The 17,823-nt window shown below is 47.8% G+C and overlaps 1 protein-coding gene across 9 annotated transcripts in view; it reads right to left on the reverse strand.

Annotated features, from left to right (window-relative positions):
- SAMD4A (sterile alpha motif domain containing 4A) overlaps positions 1–9,450 on the reverse strand; it is a 208,437-nt gene extending 198,987 nt beyond the window's left edge. For 7 of the 9 annotated variants that reach the window (XR_012159608.1, XM_073350082.1, XM_073350081.1 and 4 more), the window contains exons 1-2: positions 9,296–9,450; positions 7,338–7,987 (exon numbers count right to left, since the gene is read on the reverse strand). Coding sequence is in view for 8 of the 9 variants with exons in the window: in XM_073350082.1 (XP_073206183.1) it covers positions 7,338–7,533 (196 nt within the window). In the remaining variant the exon portion in view is untranslated. Of the gene's footprint in view, positions 1–7,337; positions 7,988–8,323; positions 8,498–9,295 lie in introns of those variants that run through there. The other 2 variants (XM_073350075.2, XM_073350074.2) reach the window with 2 other exon arrangements.
- Between the last annotated feature and the right edge of the window lie 8,373 nt (positions 9,451–17,823).

Consider the following 17,823-nt stretch of genomic DNA (forward strand, 5'->3'; position numbering starts at 1 on the left):
AATGCTCAAGCGACTTTCACTGATGGCGGGACCCATGTAGCAGTACCCACAGTTCACATTAAGCCGAGCCTTGCCAGGAGACTTCCTCCAGTCAATCTGCCCCAGAACAAGACACCCAGGCAATGATGACGCTCTTAGCGCTTGACATAGATGGCTTGCATGAGATAAGGATGAGTCTTCATACACCCAGTAGTCAGTGAACTGGGCAAACGGCAAAGAAAGATTCTTGTCCCTAGGCGCCAAGCGCTTAAAGTCATTACACTGCACGATGGGGTAATGCGAACCCCACACTAGACAAGGGGTTAAGGAGCTGCTCTGGGCACAGCTGACCCCACTCTGCCACACCAGTAAGGCACAAGCTGGAGGGGGAGTTTAAAAGGGGAGCAGAGCTGTTCACATATGGGCAGAGCAGGGAAGTCAACAGATCTTCAGCCCTCAGCTCCTGAGGAAAGGGCTGACTGAAGGGCAGGAGCTTCCCAGTCAACCACTGCCTGGAGGGCCTGATCCTGGGACACCCTGAGAGGGAGGCATTCCCGCTCTCTCTTGTACTGACTCAATTTGTTTGTTCACACAAACAAATTGTTCACCCAAACGTTGCTTTTTGTTCCCAGACTACCCTGCAAGGGGAGAGATTTGGAAGTGATCTGGCCAGAGGGCTTGCCTCTGCAGAGACAGAGCTGCCACCAGACACTAAGAAAGTCACACCCAGCCATGAGGAGGTGCTAGCAGTGAGTCTCCTCCCTTCCCGTTCTGTTAGTAATGAGGACTGGGTTCTTGGCTAGTGGAAGGTTTGAGGACTCTCAGGGGAGTTGGGGCAGCGCAGGCCTAGCTAGGGACTCTCTCTGCTCTGTCAGAGCCTCGTTTATGGCCATGGCCAGTAGGAACTTTCTTTTATTAGGTGTTGCACCTGATGGGAGCAAGAGTTAGATGGAAGGAATAGCCTTTTGGGATCTTTCTTAGTGTCTGGTCAGCACACGACTCAAATCAAAGGAAACAAATTTGATGGACTGAGCGAGCGTAGGGTGCTCAGCACTTCAGAGAAACAGGTTTTTCAATCGTTCCATGGGGACTGGCCCAATAGCCTAGAGCGAACTCAGCACGATGCAGGCATCTGGCCACCAGACAGGGAATTTCAGTGCAGTCAGGAGGTGGGGGCACTTGGAAGGAAAAGCTCTAAACTCCAGAAGGACGTAAATTCCCACGGTGGCCCCTACTGGCCAGCCTGCAGAAGAAGGAAGCCTGGTTAAGTCCTGCAGATTCCACCACAGGCCAGACCAGATGCACAAAGAGACATGGCTTTTTTACTACATGTTCTAAATCCTAGCGCCCTATTTAGCCTAGTATGGCTCTGATGTAGGGGAATCAACAGGAGGAAGCCAGGCGGAAGCAGCCCATGGGTACATCTATCCTACAATCATGAAGAGTGACTGCAGCTCATGCAGACATACCTGAGCTAGCTTTAACCTTGCTAGCTCAGATACCCAAGCAGAAGCATCAGCAGCACGGGCTTCAGCATGAGCTAGCTACCCAATTACCCAAGGCTCCCACTGGGTTTGTACCACCTGTGCTGAAGTCCGTACTGCCATGGTATCACAGTACATGAGCTATCTCAGTATAAAGCTACTTTAGGCAAGTCTATGCGAGCTGCAATCACACCCCGTGACGGCCGCACAGACATACCCTGAGTTACAGGGACATCCCTGTGTCCAAACCAAGACACACGCTACTCCAGTCTCCATCCGCTATCTCCTCCCAGAGCCCTCTTTTCCCAGTTCTCAGAGTAGAGCATTTTCAGCTATTAACTGAGTGTGACAGTCACTTTTAGGGTGAAATGCTCCTCTGCAGAGAGCCAACATAAGAGTTACAAACCCCTTAATCCCACTTAAACCCTATTCTGAGGTCACAAACGAAGCAGAGCCCTTGTGCCACCTTGCTACATGGGCTGAATTTCATTCTTGTCTAACCCTTTTATTTGTAAAAAGAAAAGGAGGACTTGTTGCACCTTAAATTGGCTAGTCTCTAAGGTGCCACAAGTCCTCCTTTTCTTTTTGCGAATACAGCCTTACATGGCTGCTACTCTGAAACCTTTTCTTTGTGACTCCAAGACATTTGTTATGTCCGGACAGCTCTTTCCAGCTGGATTTGAAGCTACCCATGTAGCCTTGTAACAGGGTGTAGCAGAGCCCACCCTTGGTCCTGCCCCCACTCTGATCCAAAAACCACTCAGAGACCTTCTGGCTCAGCAATCACTGGTGCAGTTTATTTACAGCATGGAATCCCACCACCATCTTACTATCTACAGCTTGAGGGTTTCAGCCTTAAGGGCTTCTCCATCTCTGCAGCCAGGAGGGAAGAGTTACCCCTCTCCTTCCACTGCATAGCTTCCCCCTTTCTGTCTGCCCCCCTGGCTTCCTTCCTCTGAGGCTTTTATGCAGCCCCAGGCTAATTAAGCAGGCAGCTCTTTCCCCTTTGCCAATCAGGCACAGGTTTCTCTAGGCAGCTCCAATCTACCTTACTTGGAGCTGGCATGACAAAGGGCTGGCTCAGCTGTTCCTGCTCAGCACCCTGTCACAAGCCCCCACAGCAAAACCACGTTTGAAAACAAATAAAAAAATAAATGTAAATGATAATACTGAAAAACAGTAACTCGCAGTGGGAGAAACTTCTGGTGTCTAACCTGGTTTCCAACACCCCCCCACCCACACACTAAACCATTCTCATTCATTAAGTCATGGTGGAAGTATCTTGAATTCCTCACTGGTGCTATCTGCACACCCGATCCTGTTCCCAGTGAATCAATAGGATTTTCCCTATTATTACTTATATTACCATAGTACATAGGAGCCCTAGTCATGAACCACGACTTCACAGTGGTAGGCACTGATCTCAATGGAAGCAGGAACAGGCCTTGTACACATTTAAACTCACAGGGGACTCAGACGGTTTTCTTCGATGCTATGGTTCCCATTGCCCACATCAGCCTGGATTTATTTACTCGTTGTTTGGTTGTTTTTTTCCTTACCCGCCCCCCAGCAGTTTGAGTGTTGAAGAGCCAAAAGCTCGTTTGGGGTTCTCTTTTCTTTGTTTGTTTGATCTTTGCGGATTTCTAAATTGCATTTTACTGTGTGCTACAACCATTAAAGATCTCCGACATGGATTGTGCATCTTATCCAAAAGTGACCTGTAGAGATTTTTTGCTTTGATTTGTTTGTTTCTGATCAACCACCAGTAATTTTAAACAAGACGACATTTTCGTGTGGTTTTAGAATGACATATACGTTCACTGTGACACCTGCATCACTTCTAGTCAAAACGTGCCTCAGTTACATCAGAGACAACAGAGTAGCTTTCAGCCCAGCAAAGCCTATAGAGACCCATTCTAAGGATTCTGTACACAGCTATTTTGTCTGTTAAGCGCCACTGGTAACAAAATGGCTGCAGGATCAGTAGATTTCTTAGAAAAATCTCTTTTTGAGAGTTACGCTGCAGCTGTGCATTCCAATCAGATTTACATTTTACGTGTCAGGTGCTATAAATGAGAGCTAAATTTTCATTAATAGGCAAAGGAAAAACATATGAAAGAAAACCACATGAAGAAAACAGAGAGATGAAACTCTACCAAACGTGCTGGCTTCACTATTAAAACCAATCCGTTTTAAAAAATTAATTTTCTTTTTCAATGTTTTTCGTTTCATTTTCAATACTTGCGAGAAGAGGCAGGAAGGCAGCACTGAAGACTGGGGTCCGCACAACAGGGCAACAACAACAAAAACAAAACCCATCTGTGAAAGATCAAGCTCTCTCCGAATGCCCAGTCAACATGCCTCAAGCCCCGTCTTGTGGGATCTGCTGGAGAGAAGGTACTTTGCCTTCCATGTCTATTCAGCCATTGGCCTCTGTGCTAACTTCAGTTACCTATGGTGATATTTGTGAGGTGGACATCGATCCAATAAGAAATGTGATGAGTCGACACACTCATTTCAACAGCGGTCAGATAGAGTCACTGTCCATTTCAGTCAGATTTTCACAAGCAGCATAGGCTCTGTGTCCACAGAATGACTCTTTTCCCATGAGACCCCAACTTTAAAGTCATTTCAAACATTCACTTTGGCATCTTAGACTCACATGTTGCTTTCACACTAGCTTCACTAGAGAAAATAGGACCATGTTTGTGCTTTCATCACTATTTTTGTCTTTTTACTGCACTGAGGAAGCTAGAGATAGCATGGAATTTAACCGACAGTAAGATCAATACACCACATGTAAAAATTTATGGCCCAATACTGTTCCCAAGTTACAGCTCTGATCCCAAAACCTCTTGTATTTGGGCAGATTGCTGCATCCAAGTGCAGACCCATTAATTCAAACACAGAGGCACAGCGGTCAGCTTCTATGCAAGAAGTTGCAGGGCCAGGCCTGTGTCATTGGCACAACTCTCACCAAGGGGGAAAAATGAGGCCAAAAAGTAGGGCACACATTGATATCTTTAGGTATCACTGTCATCATCACCAGCCCCGGAAGAAACAAGCCCAGGTTAATTGTGTACACTGTGGAATTCAAGTAGTAAGAGCAATAAAGAGTTAATTGTTGTTAGACACAAGGTAGGTGAGATAACTTTTATCTGACCAAATTCTGTTGGTGGCAGGTATAAGCCTTCGAACTACACAAAGTTCTCCAGGTCTGGGGAACAAAACTGGAGTGTCCAAGCTAAATACAAGTTGGGACCAAGAGTTAAACGTAAGGGGTGACGCATGTCATAGGAGTTCATTTGAGATGGAGTGGGCAGTAAGGGTTGCTATGCAAAAGGGGTTTGAAGTGGGCCACGAAGGGTTAGCAGGCAGGTGTGTATTACAGATCGTTGTAATGAGCCATGAAATCAGTGTCCCTGTTGAGTCCACGACTTTTGGCATCTAGCAGTATTAAGTTGCGGTTGTTAAGAGAACCTGGTGTGATTTCATGTCTAGTCAAGTGACAAATGCCACGGTATGAAATGTGTGGTGAATAAGGGCTATTTAATATTATTTCAAAAGGAGATCTCAAAGCACTTTAAAAGATGGGTGTCTTTACAAAGTATGTAATGTTAATACCAAACTAAAAGTCACTTCCTATCATTTCTTCATTGCCAAACACAGAGTCCAGGCATTCCTTTGTAACAATAGGATCACCCTGATCAAAAAGTAAACATCTTGACTCTCTGATACAAAGTGATGTTTGCCTTATGTTTACCAAGCATCAAAGTTACAAGAAGAAGAAATGGTTAGTGGTATCAGAAATTTAACAAAGGTTCTCAAGTCTTGCTAGGATGACCAGATAGCAAGTGTGAAAAATCGGGACAGGAGGGGGAGGGGGAGAAATAGGTACCTATATAAGAAAAAGCCCCCAAAATCGGGACATCTGGTCACCCTAAGTCTTGCTATTGAGCCTATAAGAGCCCTAAAAGAACAGCTGATTATTAGAACAAACATTTGAGCAAGTGCTATCAGCATCACAAATGTAATCAATAAGAGGCAAACCAAGGGCCCAATTCCACAAGCTTTATTCCCAGGAGTAATCCTTATACCCACTGGGGTCAATGGGATTAGTCACATGTGTAAATACTGGAATGATCAGGACCTTGGTTTCTACTACTGTTTTGGCAAGAGACTGATCATCATGCAGAAATCCCTTTCATTCATACATAATATTTGGATGGGCTTTAGAGGAAATTTTTCTACCATAGTTTAAACAGGTATGCAACTGCTACTGCAGTCTGCACATAAATCATTCATGTATAATCTTCTGACAAATAAATGTGATGTAACTATTACAGAAAATCCAGGTAAAACGAAAAACCAGACGTTTATACAAGGGTACACAGCCACATACACTGGGAACCAAAGATAACCCGTGCTAATGCAGGTAAGAGGAATGGCAATTCTATGCTGTGGAAGATCAGTTTAAAAGAGTGTGCTCTCCTTCCCAATTTATTCTTAGTTAGGCCTCCACCCCCAAATGTATGAGGTTAGACTGTTCAGCTGTTTATAAAATGCAGTATTGCACTGCTGCAACATTCTTCCCCGGCACTCATACGAACTATATAAGGAAATATCCAATTCCAGGGTGTTCACCATTGTGAGGACAGAGCTCTGTACACTGGAGCAGCCCCTGAGTTGGTTTCCTAAAGGCGTACTTAAATATATCCTAGGCCTAACAACATTGTACTGGACGTTGTCATCAAATGGCAGCATAGACAGCTGCCAAATCTTGCAGGCTCAGTGCTCTAATATGGAACAGCTGGAAGAGGACCCTGCATTCTTTTCTCTCAGTAAACACTGGGGGCTCTGTTCAGTATCCTACTGCAATAAAGCCTAAAGAATTTCACCTATCAACCGACAGACTTTCCCCCCCTCCACAGACTATGCTTTTTGTGTTATTTTAACAGTGTGCAGAAGTCCAAGGTGTACATATTTAATCCTACAAGCTATATTAAAATATCTGAGACAAGAATAGGAGGGATTATATTTATTTTGGGGGGGATTTTTTTCAAATGGAATAGAACTAGGTAATTTAGCTACGCGTTTAACCTCATCTCTGCAAAGAGTAGTTTGTGGTTTTATTTTGGAAGGTGTCTTTTAAAAAGTGCGTGCACACACTGGTGTTCACACACAAAGCATGAGTTTAATTTTACTTACACCGTTTTAGTTCTCCTAACTTTCACTGGTGTATAAATGAGATCAAAATCATGCCCATATATATTAAATGTACATCCCTGGGAAAGTACTTGCACAGTATACACTAACTGAATTGTGTATAGCAGCCTAAATGGTCTACTAATATCTTCCCAGAGCTTCTGTGGACTATATAGAGCATTCAGAGCTGCAAGGAAAAAAAGTGTTCAAACAGGACCTGAATGATGAAACAAATCACCATTTAACAAAAGATTAAGATATCTCAGCTAGCCACAGCTCAACAAAATACTCGTTTGTATAAGATAATGAGGAGATTCTTCTGCATGTTGCTTAAAGCAAAGCAAGCCACGTTGTCCAAAAGAAGCCTAGAAAATCCAGACTCTACGTGACCTGACTTACTTATTTCATAGGAAACTGCATGAGAGAAAATCAATCATTCATGCTACCGTAGTTACACCACTGAATAGACTGTAGTAGTTTGCTGTGAAAAATCAAACTGAAATAAGTCATCACTAGTCTGAAACATAAAATGTGAAAAGGGAAGCTGTTAACAATGAGGCTGGTTCATTTGGAGCCCTAGCTCCCTGACCTCCCCTTTTTTGCCATCATTAGGGTATCAATCAGAGAACAATGTAGCATTCAAAATGGATTGGTTGCACCAAAACTTACCAGGGTTGTTGGCTTCCCCTTCAAGAATGTGCAGCTCAGTGCAATCTGCCAATGAATGCTCCAGGCAGAGCTGGAGGAAACGGGCTTGGGTTCGACTCACCCGCTTCAACAAGGAGAGCAAAGCAACAGTCTGCTCGCATTCATTCCAGCCTTTAAACCAACCAGCCAGCACTCCAACCTGATCTCGAAACATCATGATTAGATTGGGGTAGGGAGTGGAGGGGGGAAAAAAAAAGAAAAAAAACCCTCTGCAGGGAAAAAAAAAATTCCCTCCAAAGTTTTTTCCCCCGTGTCTGTCTCACAATTTTATTTATTAATCAAATGGATTTTTGGACACAGCCGTCAGCTCAGATGTGGGTCTGGTTTCTCTTCTCCTCTTTCTATCTTCAGTTCAGTGTCCTAGTGGCTTCTTGTTAAATTCCCCAAAGATGATGACACAAAGTGGCACAGGGAAACAGGGAGGGGAAATTGTATATTATATATACACACACATCTATATATATAAATCTCAACAAGGCACAGGAGTGGGTGTATAGCTTCTTCTTCTTTCCCCTCGGGTTATTTTAGCCTAGCGTCTCCAGCTCTCTCCTCCCCTGGGTGGCAATCTGGACCTTCCACACCCGCATTCCTCCCAAAGCAAATGTTCACAACTGGAAAGAGAAAAGAATTGCTGATGATGATGACACACTTTGCAAGGAAACGCTATGATTCAGCATGACAGCAGCAGAGCCAGCTTCCTAACGTACCGAAGGAGATTTCAGGTCAACAACATAGGGAAGGATAACGGGGGGACGAGGAAGAAAGGGGGAGGGAGGAAGACACCGAACCTCTAAAAATTCAGCCCCCATACACAGCAACTGAGAGATGCAGGCTTTGCAGCTAACGGTTTAAAGAAACCTCCCTCCTCCACAGAAAGTGGAGGAGGGAGCTCCCTGTTGCTGCCGGAAAAGGGCTCCTAGTACTGGGCAGGTTCTTTAGGGACCTACCTGCTTCAAACTGGAACTGCTGCAACAGACCATTGGCGCACAAGAAAACTTACACTGCGGCTACAAAGCTCGAATGCAAAGCAGGAGCAGCCCTGGTGCCTTCCTCTCCACCTCCTCCTCCCCGGGAAGCAGCCGAGTTGCTGCAGCTCCATCTACAGCAATCAAGCATCTCTAGCCAGCCCCTTTGGATTGAGGCCCTAAGCAGCAGCAGCGTGAGACAAAAATAAACTCTACCCACCCCCGACTTCATCACACAGCCCGGCAGGCACAGGCCAGCCCAGGGCGTCTTCGGGTCCCCCTTTCCCTTTTTAGGCTGCTAAAAAAAATGATCCCCCCCCCAAGCTATTTTCCAAATATCTTCACCGATCCACTGCTCGAGCGGGCGGGGGGGGAAGGGGGATGTCTGTCTCTGTCTCTCTGTCCTACTCAAGCGCTCATGAAATCAGCCCGGTTTTACATACGCATTTTCCACAGTCAAGGCATCGCCTTGTGACCTAAGGAGCGACCAGGTCCATTCGCCTCGAGGGAGCTTTGCAAACTGCAGATGAGCGCTGAGCAACGAGCCCCGTCCCTCCACATAACTGCAACCCCCCCCCCCACAAAGTTGGGCTCCTGCGGCTTTTCTGCTTCACCTAGGATGGCTCTCAGCAACACCCCCCCGCAGCTGCTTCTTCCACTCCCCCCCCGCTTTTGCCCCCAGCCCATGGGGGTGGCATAGACGTGGGCAGGGCAGTGCCAGCCCATTGGGGGCTCTAAGCACTGCAGGGATGTTTTGGGGAGCCCCCCCCACATGCAACACGTAATAAGTAATAAGGGCCCCCCCCGGAGTTGCCGGGGACCCCCAGCTATTGCCGAGCGCGGAGCAGGGCACAGACAAGGGCCAGGGCAGGGAGAAGAGCTTGGTGCAGCCCCAGGGAAAGCACGAGCCCTCCCGCCCCACCGCTGCACCATCGCGCCCTGCGCCGGGCTCACCCCCATGCTGCCCCCCGGCTCTCTCGGGAGGCCGAGGCAGGTGCCTCGCTGCTGTCACGCGGGCTGCGGCTGGCGGCGCCTCGGCCGTGCCATGGCGGGGGAGCGGGCGATCCCGCCGGGCGGTGCAGCAGCGCCGGGCGCCTGGCTGGGCGAGACTGAGCCGCGCCGAGCCCCGCGCCCCAGCTCCCCACATGCGAGTCATTAGCATAACCCATTACGTCATGGGCTCGCCGCGCGAGGCCCCCGCCCCCCGGGCCGGGGCAGCGCCAGGGGAGCCCGGAGCGGGCCGGGCTCGCGGCCGCGGGGCGGCTCCTTCCCGCCTCGGCCGGCCCCTGCTGCGGGGCCTCAGCACCCCGGGCACGGGGCCCGCCACGCTCCCTGCCCTGCCCTGCGCCGCGGGGTGTGGGAGGCCGGGCCGGGGGCCCGCCGCGTCCCGGGGTGGGTGGGTGAGTGCTGCCAATGCACCCCGGCGGGCTTCACACTCTGTGTGTGTGTGTGCTGCCAACACCCCAGCGGGGTTTCACACTGTGTGTGTGTGTGTGTGTGTGTGTGTGTGTGAATGCTACAAATACACCACAGGGGGGTTCACATTCAGAGTGTGTGTGCTGCAAATACACCCCGGCGGGGTTTACACTCTGTGTGTGTGCTGCAAATACACTCCAGCGGGGTTTCACACTGTGTGTGTGTGTGTGTGTGTGTGTGTGAATGCTGCAAATACACCACAGGGGGGTTCACATTCAGAGTGCGTGTGTGTGTGTGCTGCAAATATACCCCAGCGGGGTTTCACACTGTGTGTGTGTGTGTGAATGCTACAAATACACCACAGGGGGGTTCACATTCAGAGTGTGTGTGCTGCAAATATACCCCAGCGGGGTTTCACACTGTGTGTGTGTGTGTGGTGCAAATACACCCCGGCGGGGTTTCACACTGTGTGTGTGTGTGTGTGTGTGTGTGAATGCTGCAAATACACCACAGGGGGGTTCACATTCAGAGTGCGTGTGTGTGTGTGCTGCAAATATACCCCAGCGGGGTTTCACACTGTGTGTGTGTGTGTGTTGCAAATACACTCCAGTGGGCTTCACACTCTGTGCGTGTGTGTGATGCAAATACACCCCGGCGGGGTTTCACACTCTGTGCGTGTGTGTGATGCAAATACACCCCGGCGGGGTTTCACACTCTGTGCGTGTGTGTGATGCAAATACACTCCAGCGGGGTTTCACACTGTGTGTGTGTGTGTGTGTGAATGCTGCAAATACACCACAGGGGGGTTCACATTCAGAGTGCGTGTGTGCGTGTGCTGCAAATATACCCCAGCAGGGTTTCACAGTGTGTGTGTGTGTGTTGCAAATACACTCCAGCAGTGTTTCTCACTGTGTGTGTGTGTGTGTGTGCGCTGCAAATACACCACCAGCTGTGCTTCACACCCACTGTGTGTGTGTGTTGTAAATACTGTACTCCCAATCACCTGAGCTTTTCCTTGCACAATATATTGACGTTTTCCAAATACTGCAATTGGCAAAGCTTTCCTTTCCACTGTTCTGCAGGTGTGTTTGTATGTGTTTGTAAAATGGGGCAAACACCACCACTGGATGCATGTTGGTGCAAATGTCACAGTCTAAGAACTTTTCCCTTTGCACCACAATCTTTCTGTGAATCAAATTGTGTGTACACATGTGCAGAACATTGGTGGCATTCATCAGCAATCCTTCAGAACCCTGCAGTGGGAAGATAGGAAGCCCATGTTCGGACCATGATTGTAGATACTCTAGGACTCTCTTAATGAGGGTTTATTGCAAATATCAACTGTGAATGAGCTCTCCTTTCATGCCAGTGTGTGTTACATATTGCAGCACTTGTCAATGGGCCACTGACCAGGTAGTGGAGGAGAAACATTCTTTTCTCCTCTTAAGTAACAAAGCCGGTCTGTAAAGACCTTTGATTGCCCTTTAAAGTGACTCAGGGAAGCTTTCTGGGTGGCTGGGAGAGCAAGCCTCACCTCTCTTGCTAAAGGGAGAGGGATAAAAATCCACCCTCCTTTACACCAGTGCATCTCCACTGGGTTCGGAAAGCAGGCCTGCGTGGCTGTGGATGGGGCAGGCGGGGTTCCACACTGTTGCTGCTGCAGAGCCTATTTGGATGGCTAGTCAGACGGTACACTGAGCCATTGGATACTCATTCAAAAAAAAAAAAAAATCAACCAAGCAATGCCTAGAGCTTGCAGCTTGAGAAACAATGTAGCAAGTGTAAGCAGGAGCTTTGCATGAGAGTCACACAGAGTGTATTCTCTGCAAGACTGTAACAGCAATCCACAAGGGAAAACAAAAAAGGGAATATCACTGCCACCTACCATTATCAGCAAATACAAGAGGACAGGGGGTCGAATGTGGAAAATGCTCATATAAGGATGTCCCAAAGCATTGCAACGCAAGCACATTGGCTTGGAGCATCTCTGTGGATTAAGCCACTTGAATGAAGCAGGGAGAACTTGCCACAATCTGGGTGGAAACCATTCTGCAAAGTACACATTCCCTGTGGCCTGGGCTGACTCCTCGGTGCAGTGAAATGATGCTTTCCAGGGTGTGCAATGAGTTGCTGATGGTGATACAAATCAACAATTTGTGTAGCACATATAGGAAAAAAAAAAAAGTGAATGAGATCAAAATGGTATGGTGTAGGAGACCAGAGTGCCTGTGGAAATTAACCAGTCCCATGCTGCATTGTTGTTTTCAGATGGGTAATAAAATCACTTTGAAATTTCACAAATGTGAATGGGTCAGGCTACACTAGTGTAAATTCAAAGTAATTCCAATGACTGCAGTGGTTCTACTCCAGATGTACCCCCGTGTAACCGAGAGCTAGGCACTATGATAAGACCAATAAATAATAATAATGACCCGCTATATTACAATCATATGCAAATATTTTTTTTAAAAATGAAACATGAACTTAATATTTTGTATGCATAAATGATTTATACAATCATTAATTATTTATAGCATAATAGAACTGAGAAGCTCCAATCACAATGCAGGGCCCCATTGTGCTGGGCACTGTATAAACATGTAGCAAAGAGACCGTCTCTGACCCAGACAGCTCACGATCCTGGTTAATGACAAGACATCCCAGGTGAATAAAACAAACAGATGGGTAGGGGTGGGAGAGAGGGCAGACAAGACGTGACCATCAAATGAGCATATTTTCACAGAGACTAGCTGTACACACATTGTAACATGTCACCTGAATTCAGCCAAGCAGGCAGAAATCACAACTATGTAAGCAATTTCAGTCTCACTTGGCTGTGATTTAGGTGTCAAAATATCAGCAGAGTGTTTGTGACTGGTGCATATTTCATCGATACCAATTGTAAAACTGACTCCACTACATTTTAAATGAAAATCAACATTGTGAAAGGATTGTGCAAATTTTCCCTAGCTGGTGTTATGATAATGACATAAAATAAAGTAGTGGGCAAAGCCAAGAGGATGGGGTAGTTTACAGCAGTGGTAATTTGTTCTGCCGCCTTTATCTGTAGGGGTTAGTTTGAATCCAGCTTGTAACAATAATGACCAACAGTTGCCTCCAGATGAAGGCCATTTGATAGCCTAGGTACATTGAGTTCAGTGATTTCAGCCTTTTCCCCCACGCACGAGTGTCTGCATAAAAAAACAAAACAAATTGACACTTGTTGCAAACCGGGCTGGCTGACCCAGCAGAAAGACTGAGGAATGAATGGGAACCATTCTGAATTTAAAAGGGCCAAAAGTCAAAATCAGAAGTGGAATAGTCATTTTGTAGGGAATGTCATTCTTCCCATTGGACTTTCTAACCATTCTACAAAATTCTTCCTCAGGGATTTAATTTTCTGTTAAATTCTACAGGATGAGCCAAACAAAAACCCAACCCTATAAAAAAACTTAAATGCCGTAGGATTTTCCTATAAGGCAAGGAGATTACATTTAGCCTTAGCCTCCACTTACAAATGTTGTCATTATACCTATAACAACAAAACCTTTCTAGCATAGGTGCAGCTTATACCAGCAAAAAAGTGCTTGTCCTTGTAGAGCTTACTCTGGTTTGGCAAGTGAAAAGCACTTTTATGCCAGCTGTGTCGATACTAGGGCTTTTGGCAGCATAGAAATGTCACAAAGCTCCCATCCCTAGCTGACATTGCTTTCCTGCCGAAAGTTTCTAGTGTGGACTTGGGCTGAGTCTGGTCCCTAGCACCGGTTCCCCCATCAGGCACAGGCTGGTGGGGGAATTTGAACTGGTATGCCGGTAGCTGTTCTGTGGATAAATGGAGGACTTCCATCTCCACCAGTGTCGGTCCAGCACCTTTGATGAGCAGCAAATTCACACGCAAAATTAACGGTATTCTAAAAAAACGCCAAAATATAATCTCCAAATCAACTCCCTGGATGCTGTTAGAGGAAAACACCATCTAGTGGACAGCAGTAGTAAACACACCACTGATTGGTAAGACAACAGAGTGTTCCCAAGTCCTACACACTGGGCGGGAATAATGCAGGCCCACCTGATCTATATTGGTAATAACCAGACACCCCTAAACAGGGAAGCTCATGTATTTGGTGTGAGCTTCTGGTCTCCGCTCTCTACCTTCACATATCAGTTTCTGGGCAAGATTTACAAAGCAGATATATTGGGAACTGTCTGGCTAATGTATTCCCTTTCCAGAAGCACAGCAGCACAAATCCCCACATGCTCTGTGCCCTTGGCCCCTGATGATGTTGGGCTTTCTGGAGTACCAGGCAGGTCCAGGAGGTGAAGAAGTTTGGAGCCGTTAGAAAAAATGATGGCTACTGGGAAGATCAAATAAGGGGTTTGATGTAGGACAACCCAGGGCTTGGTCCCATACATCATAGCATCGTATACAGAGGGGATCTTTTACTATCCCCCATGGCTTGTGTTTTCTTATCATGCCACACAGAGAGGGGCTCTGGAATGACAACTGGGCCGCAGATGGGGTGGTGGGCAATGGTGGGTGGTGAAGGAACAGCCTGTGAGCCAAAGGAGTGGGTGTAATTGTGCAAAGCTGCAGTTGGAAGGTGGAGGAGGTGGGAAGTGGTGGGAGAGAGGTTAGATCAAGTGGAAAATAAAGCTGACAGCTGAGACAGCATGGCAACTACAAATGGAGAGGAGAGACAGATGAGGAAGGATGTTTGAGAGGCCACTGGACATAGAAGGAGCTGGAAGGAAGGCCATAGGGAGCTAGAAGTCAGTAGGTGTTCCCAGGGGGCGGGGGGAATAGGCATCTGGACAATGAGGGGATCTGGAAGGTGGGCCAGGGAGAGGAGCAGTAGAAATGAGTGGGGCCAGGAAGAAGTAGGCTACATCAAAGGGGGGGTGCAGGACCACTGCTGAAATGGTGGCCTTCAGAGAGGAAGGGACGCACTTAATGGGTGACACCCACAGCTTCCATCTGGCCCATTTTTAACAGGTGAGGCAGCACATTACGGGCCATGGCCTGATTCCACAGGATAGTGGGCGCAAGGCACAGTTGACCCAGAGGGTGGGGCTGGCTGGCCCTTAGACCCAGATACACATAGGTATTTTGGCTCCTAACTTCCATTGAAACCAGTGGAAGTTAGGAGCCTAAACAGCTTTAGGGATCTGGGCCTATGACCATGTCTCCACTACAAACTTTTGTTAATGCAAGTAATGTCTGCGTAAAGCCACTGCAGTTAGCATATTGCTCATGCATGTGCATACTTGACTCCTTCTGTCGGCGCTGATAGTCCTCAGCAGGAGTGCTCGTGTCGATGCCCACTACAGTGCACCATGGGTAGGTATCGCAGTGTGCAACTCACCATCATCCAGCACAATGCCTCCTGGGAAATTCTGGCAATGCATAGTGGGGCAGAAATGAGTAATGCAGGCGCGAGTAGGAGCCAGTGATCAAGCTATCATCATGCAACTTTCTCCCTCCCATAATGCCATCCATATCCCATAATTTTTTAGCTTTTTTTAAAAATCCCACACACCTGTGTGGCACATTTTGCTGTCTGCCATCTCTGACGGAAGGTTGGACCCTGCACAGCTCTGCCCTATTGTGGTAAGCGTTGCAAACACAGGACACACGATACAACGGTATTTGAAGAGCCACAAGAAGAAATGCAGCAGCAGGAGATATGATGATTTCATGGAGGACAGATTGCTGTGGGCTACAGCAAAAACCAAGTCAAGGTGGTGTTCATGGAGCAGCTGCAGATGGTGGGGTGCTGCTTCTGGGCTTGAGAACCAAGCCCTGACTGGTGGGATCTCATCATAATGCAGGTTTGGGAGGATGCAGAAGTTTTCAGTGCAAAAGGCCACGTTCCTTGATCTGTGCGCTTAGCTCACCCCACCCCTCCAGCACAGCAACACCAAAATCAGAGCTGTCCTAGCGGCGGAGAAGTGAGTGGCAATCGCACTGTGGAAGCTTGCAACACTGGATGCTACTAGTCAGTAGGAAATGACTTTGGAGCTAGAAAGTCCACTGTGGGGGCTGTTGTCATGCAAGAGTGCAGGGCCATTAATCTATTCTTGCTATGGAGGACTGTGACTCTCAGTACTGTGCAGGGCATGGTGGATAGATTTGCAGCAGTGGGGTTCCCGGACTTTGGTGGGGGTGATAGATGGCATGAATATCCCTGTGTGATGGGGTGTACAAACCCCACACGGGGCCAGAAAGGATTAAAGGACAGTACTGGGCCCAGGTAGCTCCACCCTGCCAGCCCTGCAGAGCATGCTCCAATTGGAGGAAGGGTTGAAAAGGGAGCAACCCAGCTCAGAAGTGGGGAGGAGGACATATCGACCCTGAAGTTTGCTGACAAGGGCTCCAGAAAAGCCTCCCCAAGGGGATATGACTCTCCTGAGCCCGGTTGGGGCAGGCAGTTTGGTTCCCCTTTCTTTTTCTCTTTATGTTGAACTGGAAGCTGGGAGAGGAAAGCAGCAGGAAGAAGTGACCCAGGGAGGGTAACTCACAGGGCAACTTCGGGGCCCAGGCACTGTTGACCCTCCTAGGGCCCTGGGTCAGAGCCTGGTGGAGCGGGTAGGTCCGGGCTCCCCTACCACTGCCCTGTGACCAGAGGGACCCAAGCCTCTTGCCCTCCTCTGATTAAAAGAGGGCCTGGACCGCAAGACCTACCCACTGGGAGGTGGCACTACGTGTGCTAACCACTCGGCCCCCTAGCCCACTGAGGACTCTATTACACCCTATTTTGGCACCAGGCCACCCTTGTCACAGAGTACAGCAACTGAAAGGACAACTTTTCTATGGTTATGCAAGCATTGGATTACTGGGGACACTCCACCAAAATCAACGTTGGCTGGTTAGGGGAAGTGCGTGACACTCGCATCTTTAGAGAAATGAGGTGGGTGAGGTAACAGCATTTATTGGACTGACTTCTGTTGGTGAGAGAGACGAGCTTTCGAGCTCACACAGAGCTCTTCTGCAGGTGTGGGAAAGGAACACCAAGCGTCACAGCTAAATGGAAGATGGGAACAGATTGTTTAGCATATTCTATGTGCTAACTACTTATGCTAAACAATCTGTTCCCACCTTGCATTTAGCTGCGGTGCTCAGAGTATCTTTCCCAGACCTGAAGAAGAGCTCTGTGTGGCTTGAAAGCTTGTGCATCCGATGAAGTGAGCTGTAGCTCACGAAAGCTTCTGCTCAAATAAATTGGTTAGTCTCTAAGGTGCCACGAGTCCTCCTGTTCTTTTCACAAACCAAAGTTAGTCCAATAAAAGAGATTACGTCACCCACCGTGATTCTCTAATATCCTAGGGTCAACATGGCTACAATTACACTGCATGTTCCCATCTTTAAGAGCACTGGACTGTTCAGAAAGCTACAAGCAGGAACTTTCTTTCCTGACCGCTGAATTACCATTGGCAATGTTGAAATACCCATAGTGATCCTGGAGGACCCAGTCTACCCCTTGCTCCCCGGCCTCATGAAACTGTACACCAGCCACCTCGACAGCACCAAGGAAAGAGTCAACTACTGGCTCAGCAGGTGCAGAATGACAGCTAAATGGGCTTTTGGCAGAATGAAGGGACACTGGCGTTGATTACTCAGAAGATTGGACCTCAGTGAAAAAACATCCCAGTGGTTATAGCCGCCCCTCAAGGCTACAACGGCAGCAGCTACAGATAAAACACACAGAGGTGTCATTGTATTTGCAGTCACAATGGCAAGCAAAAGTTAGGTTTCAGAACTCCCTTCCCTTGTTTCCCTAGAGTTTTAAACAAGACGCTTCAGAGCACCTCTGCACAGCACCACTCTGCAGTCTTAGCTATGGGGAGTATGGCCCACCAGGAGCGAGGGGCCAGGAAAATTAGAAGGGAATCGTGCGGCTGCACAAAACAGTAAAATTTCACCCACTATTTCCATGGGTATGAGTACAGGGCAATGGCAGTTTTCCACAGGCGGTGGTGATTCAGCTGATATCTCATTCCTGAGTGTGACAAAGGCACAGAGAGCTCAGTGGTTGCTGGCATTTAGAAGCTGACTGGGCTTGGATGCC

Source organism: Lepidochelys kempii, chromosome 6 (genome assembly GCF_965140285.1).
Source record: "Lepidochelys kempii isolate rLepKem1 chromosome 6, rLepKem1.hap1, whole genome shotgun sequence".
NCBI lineage: Eukaryota > Metazoa > Chordata > Testudines > Cheloniidae > Lepidochelys > Lepidochelys kempii.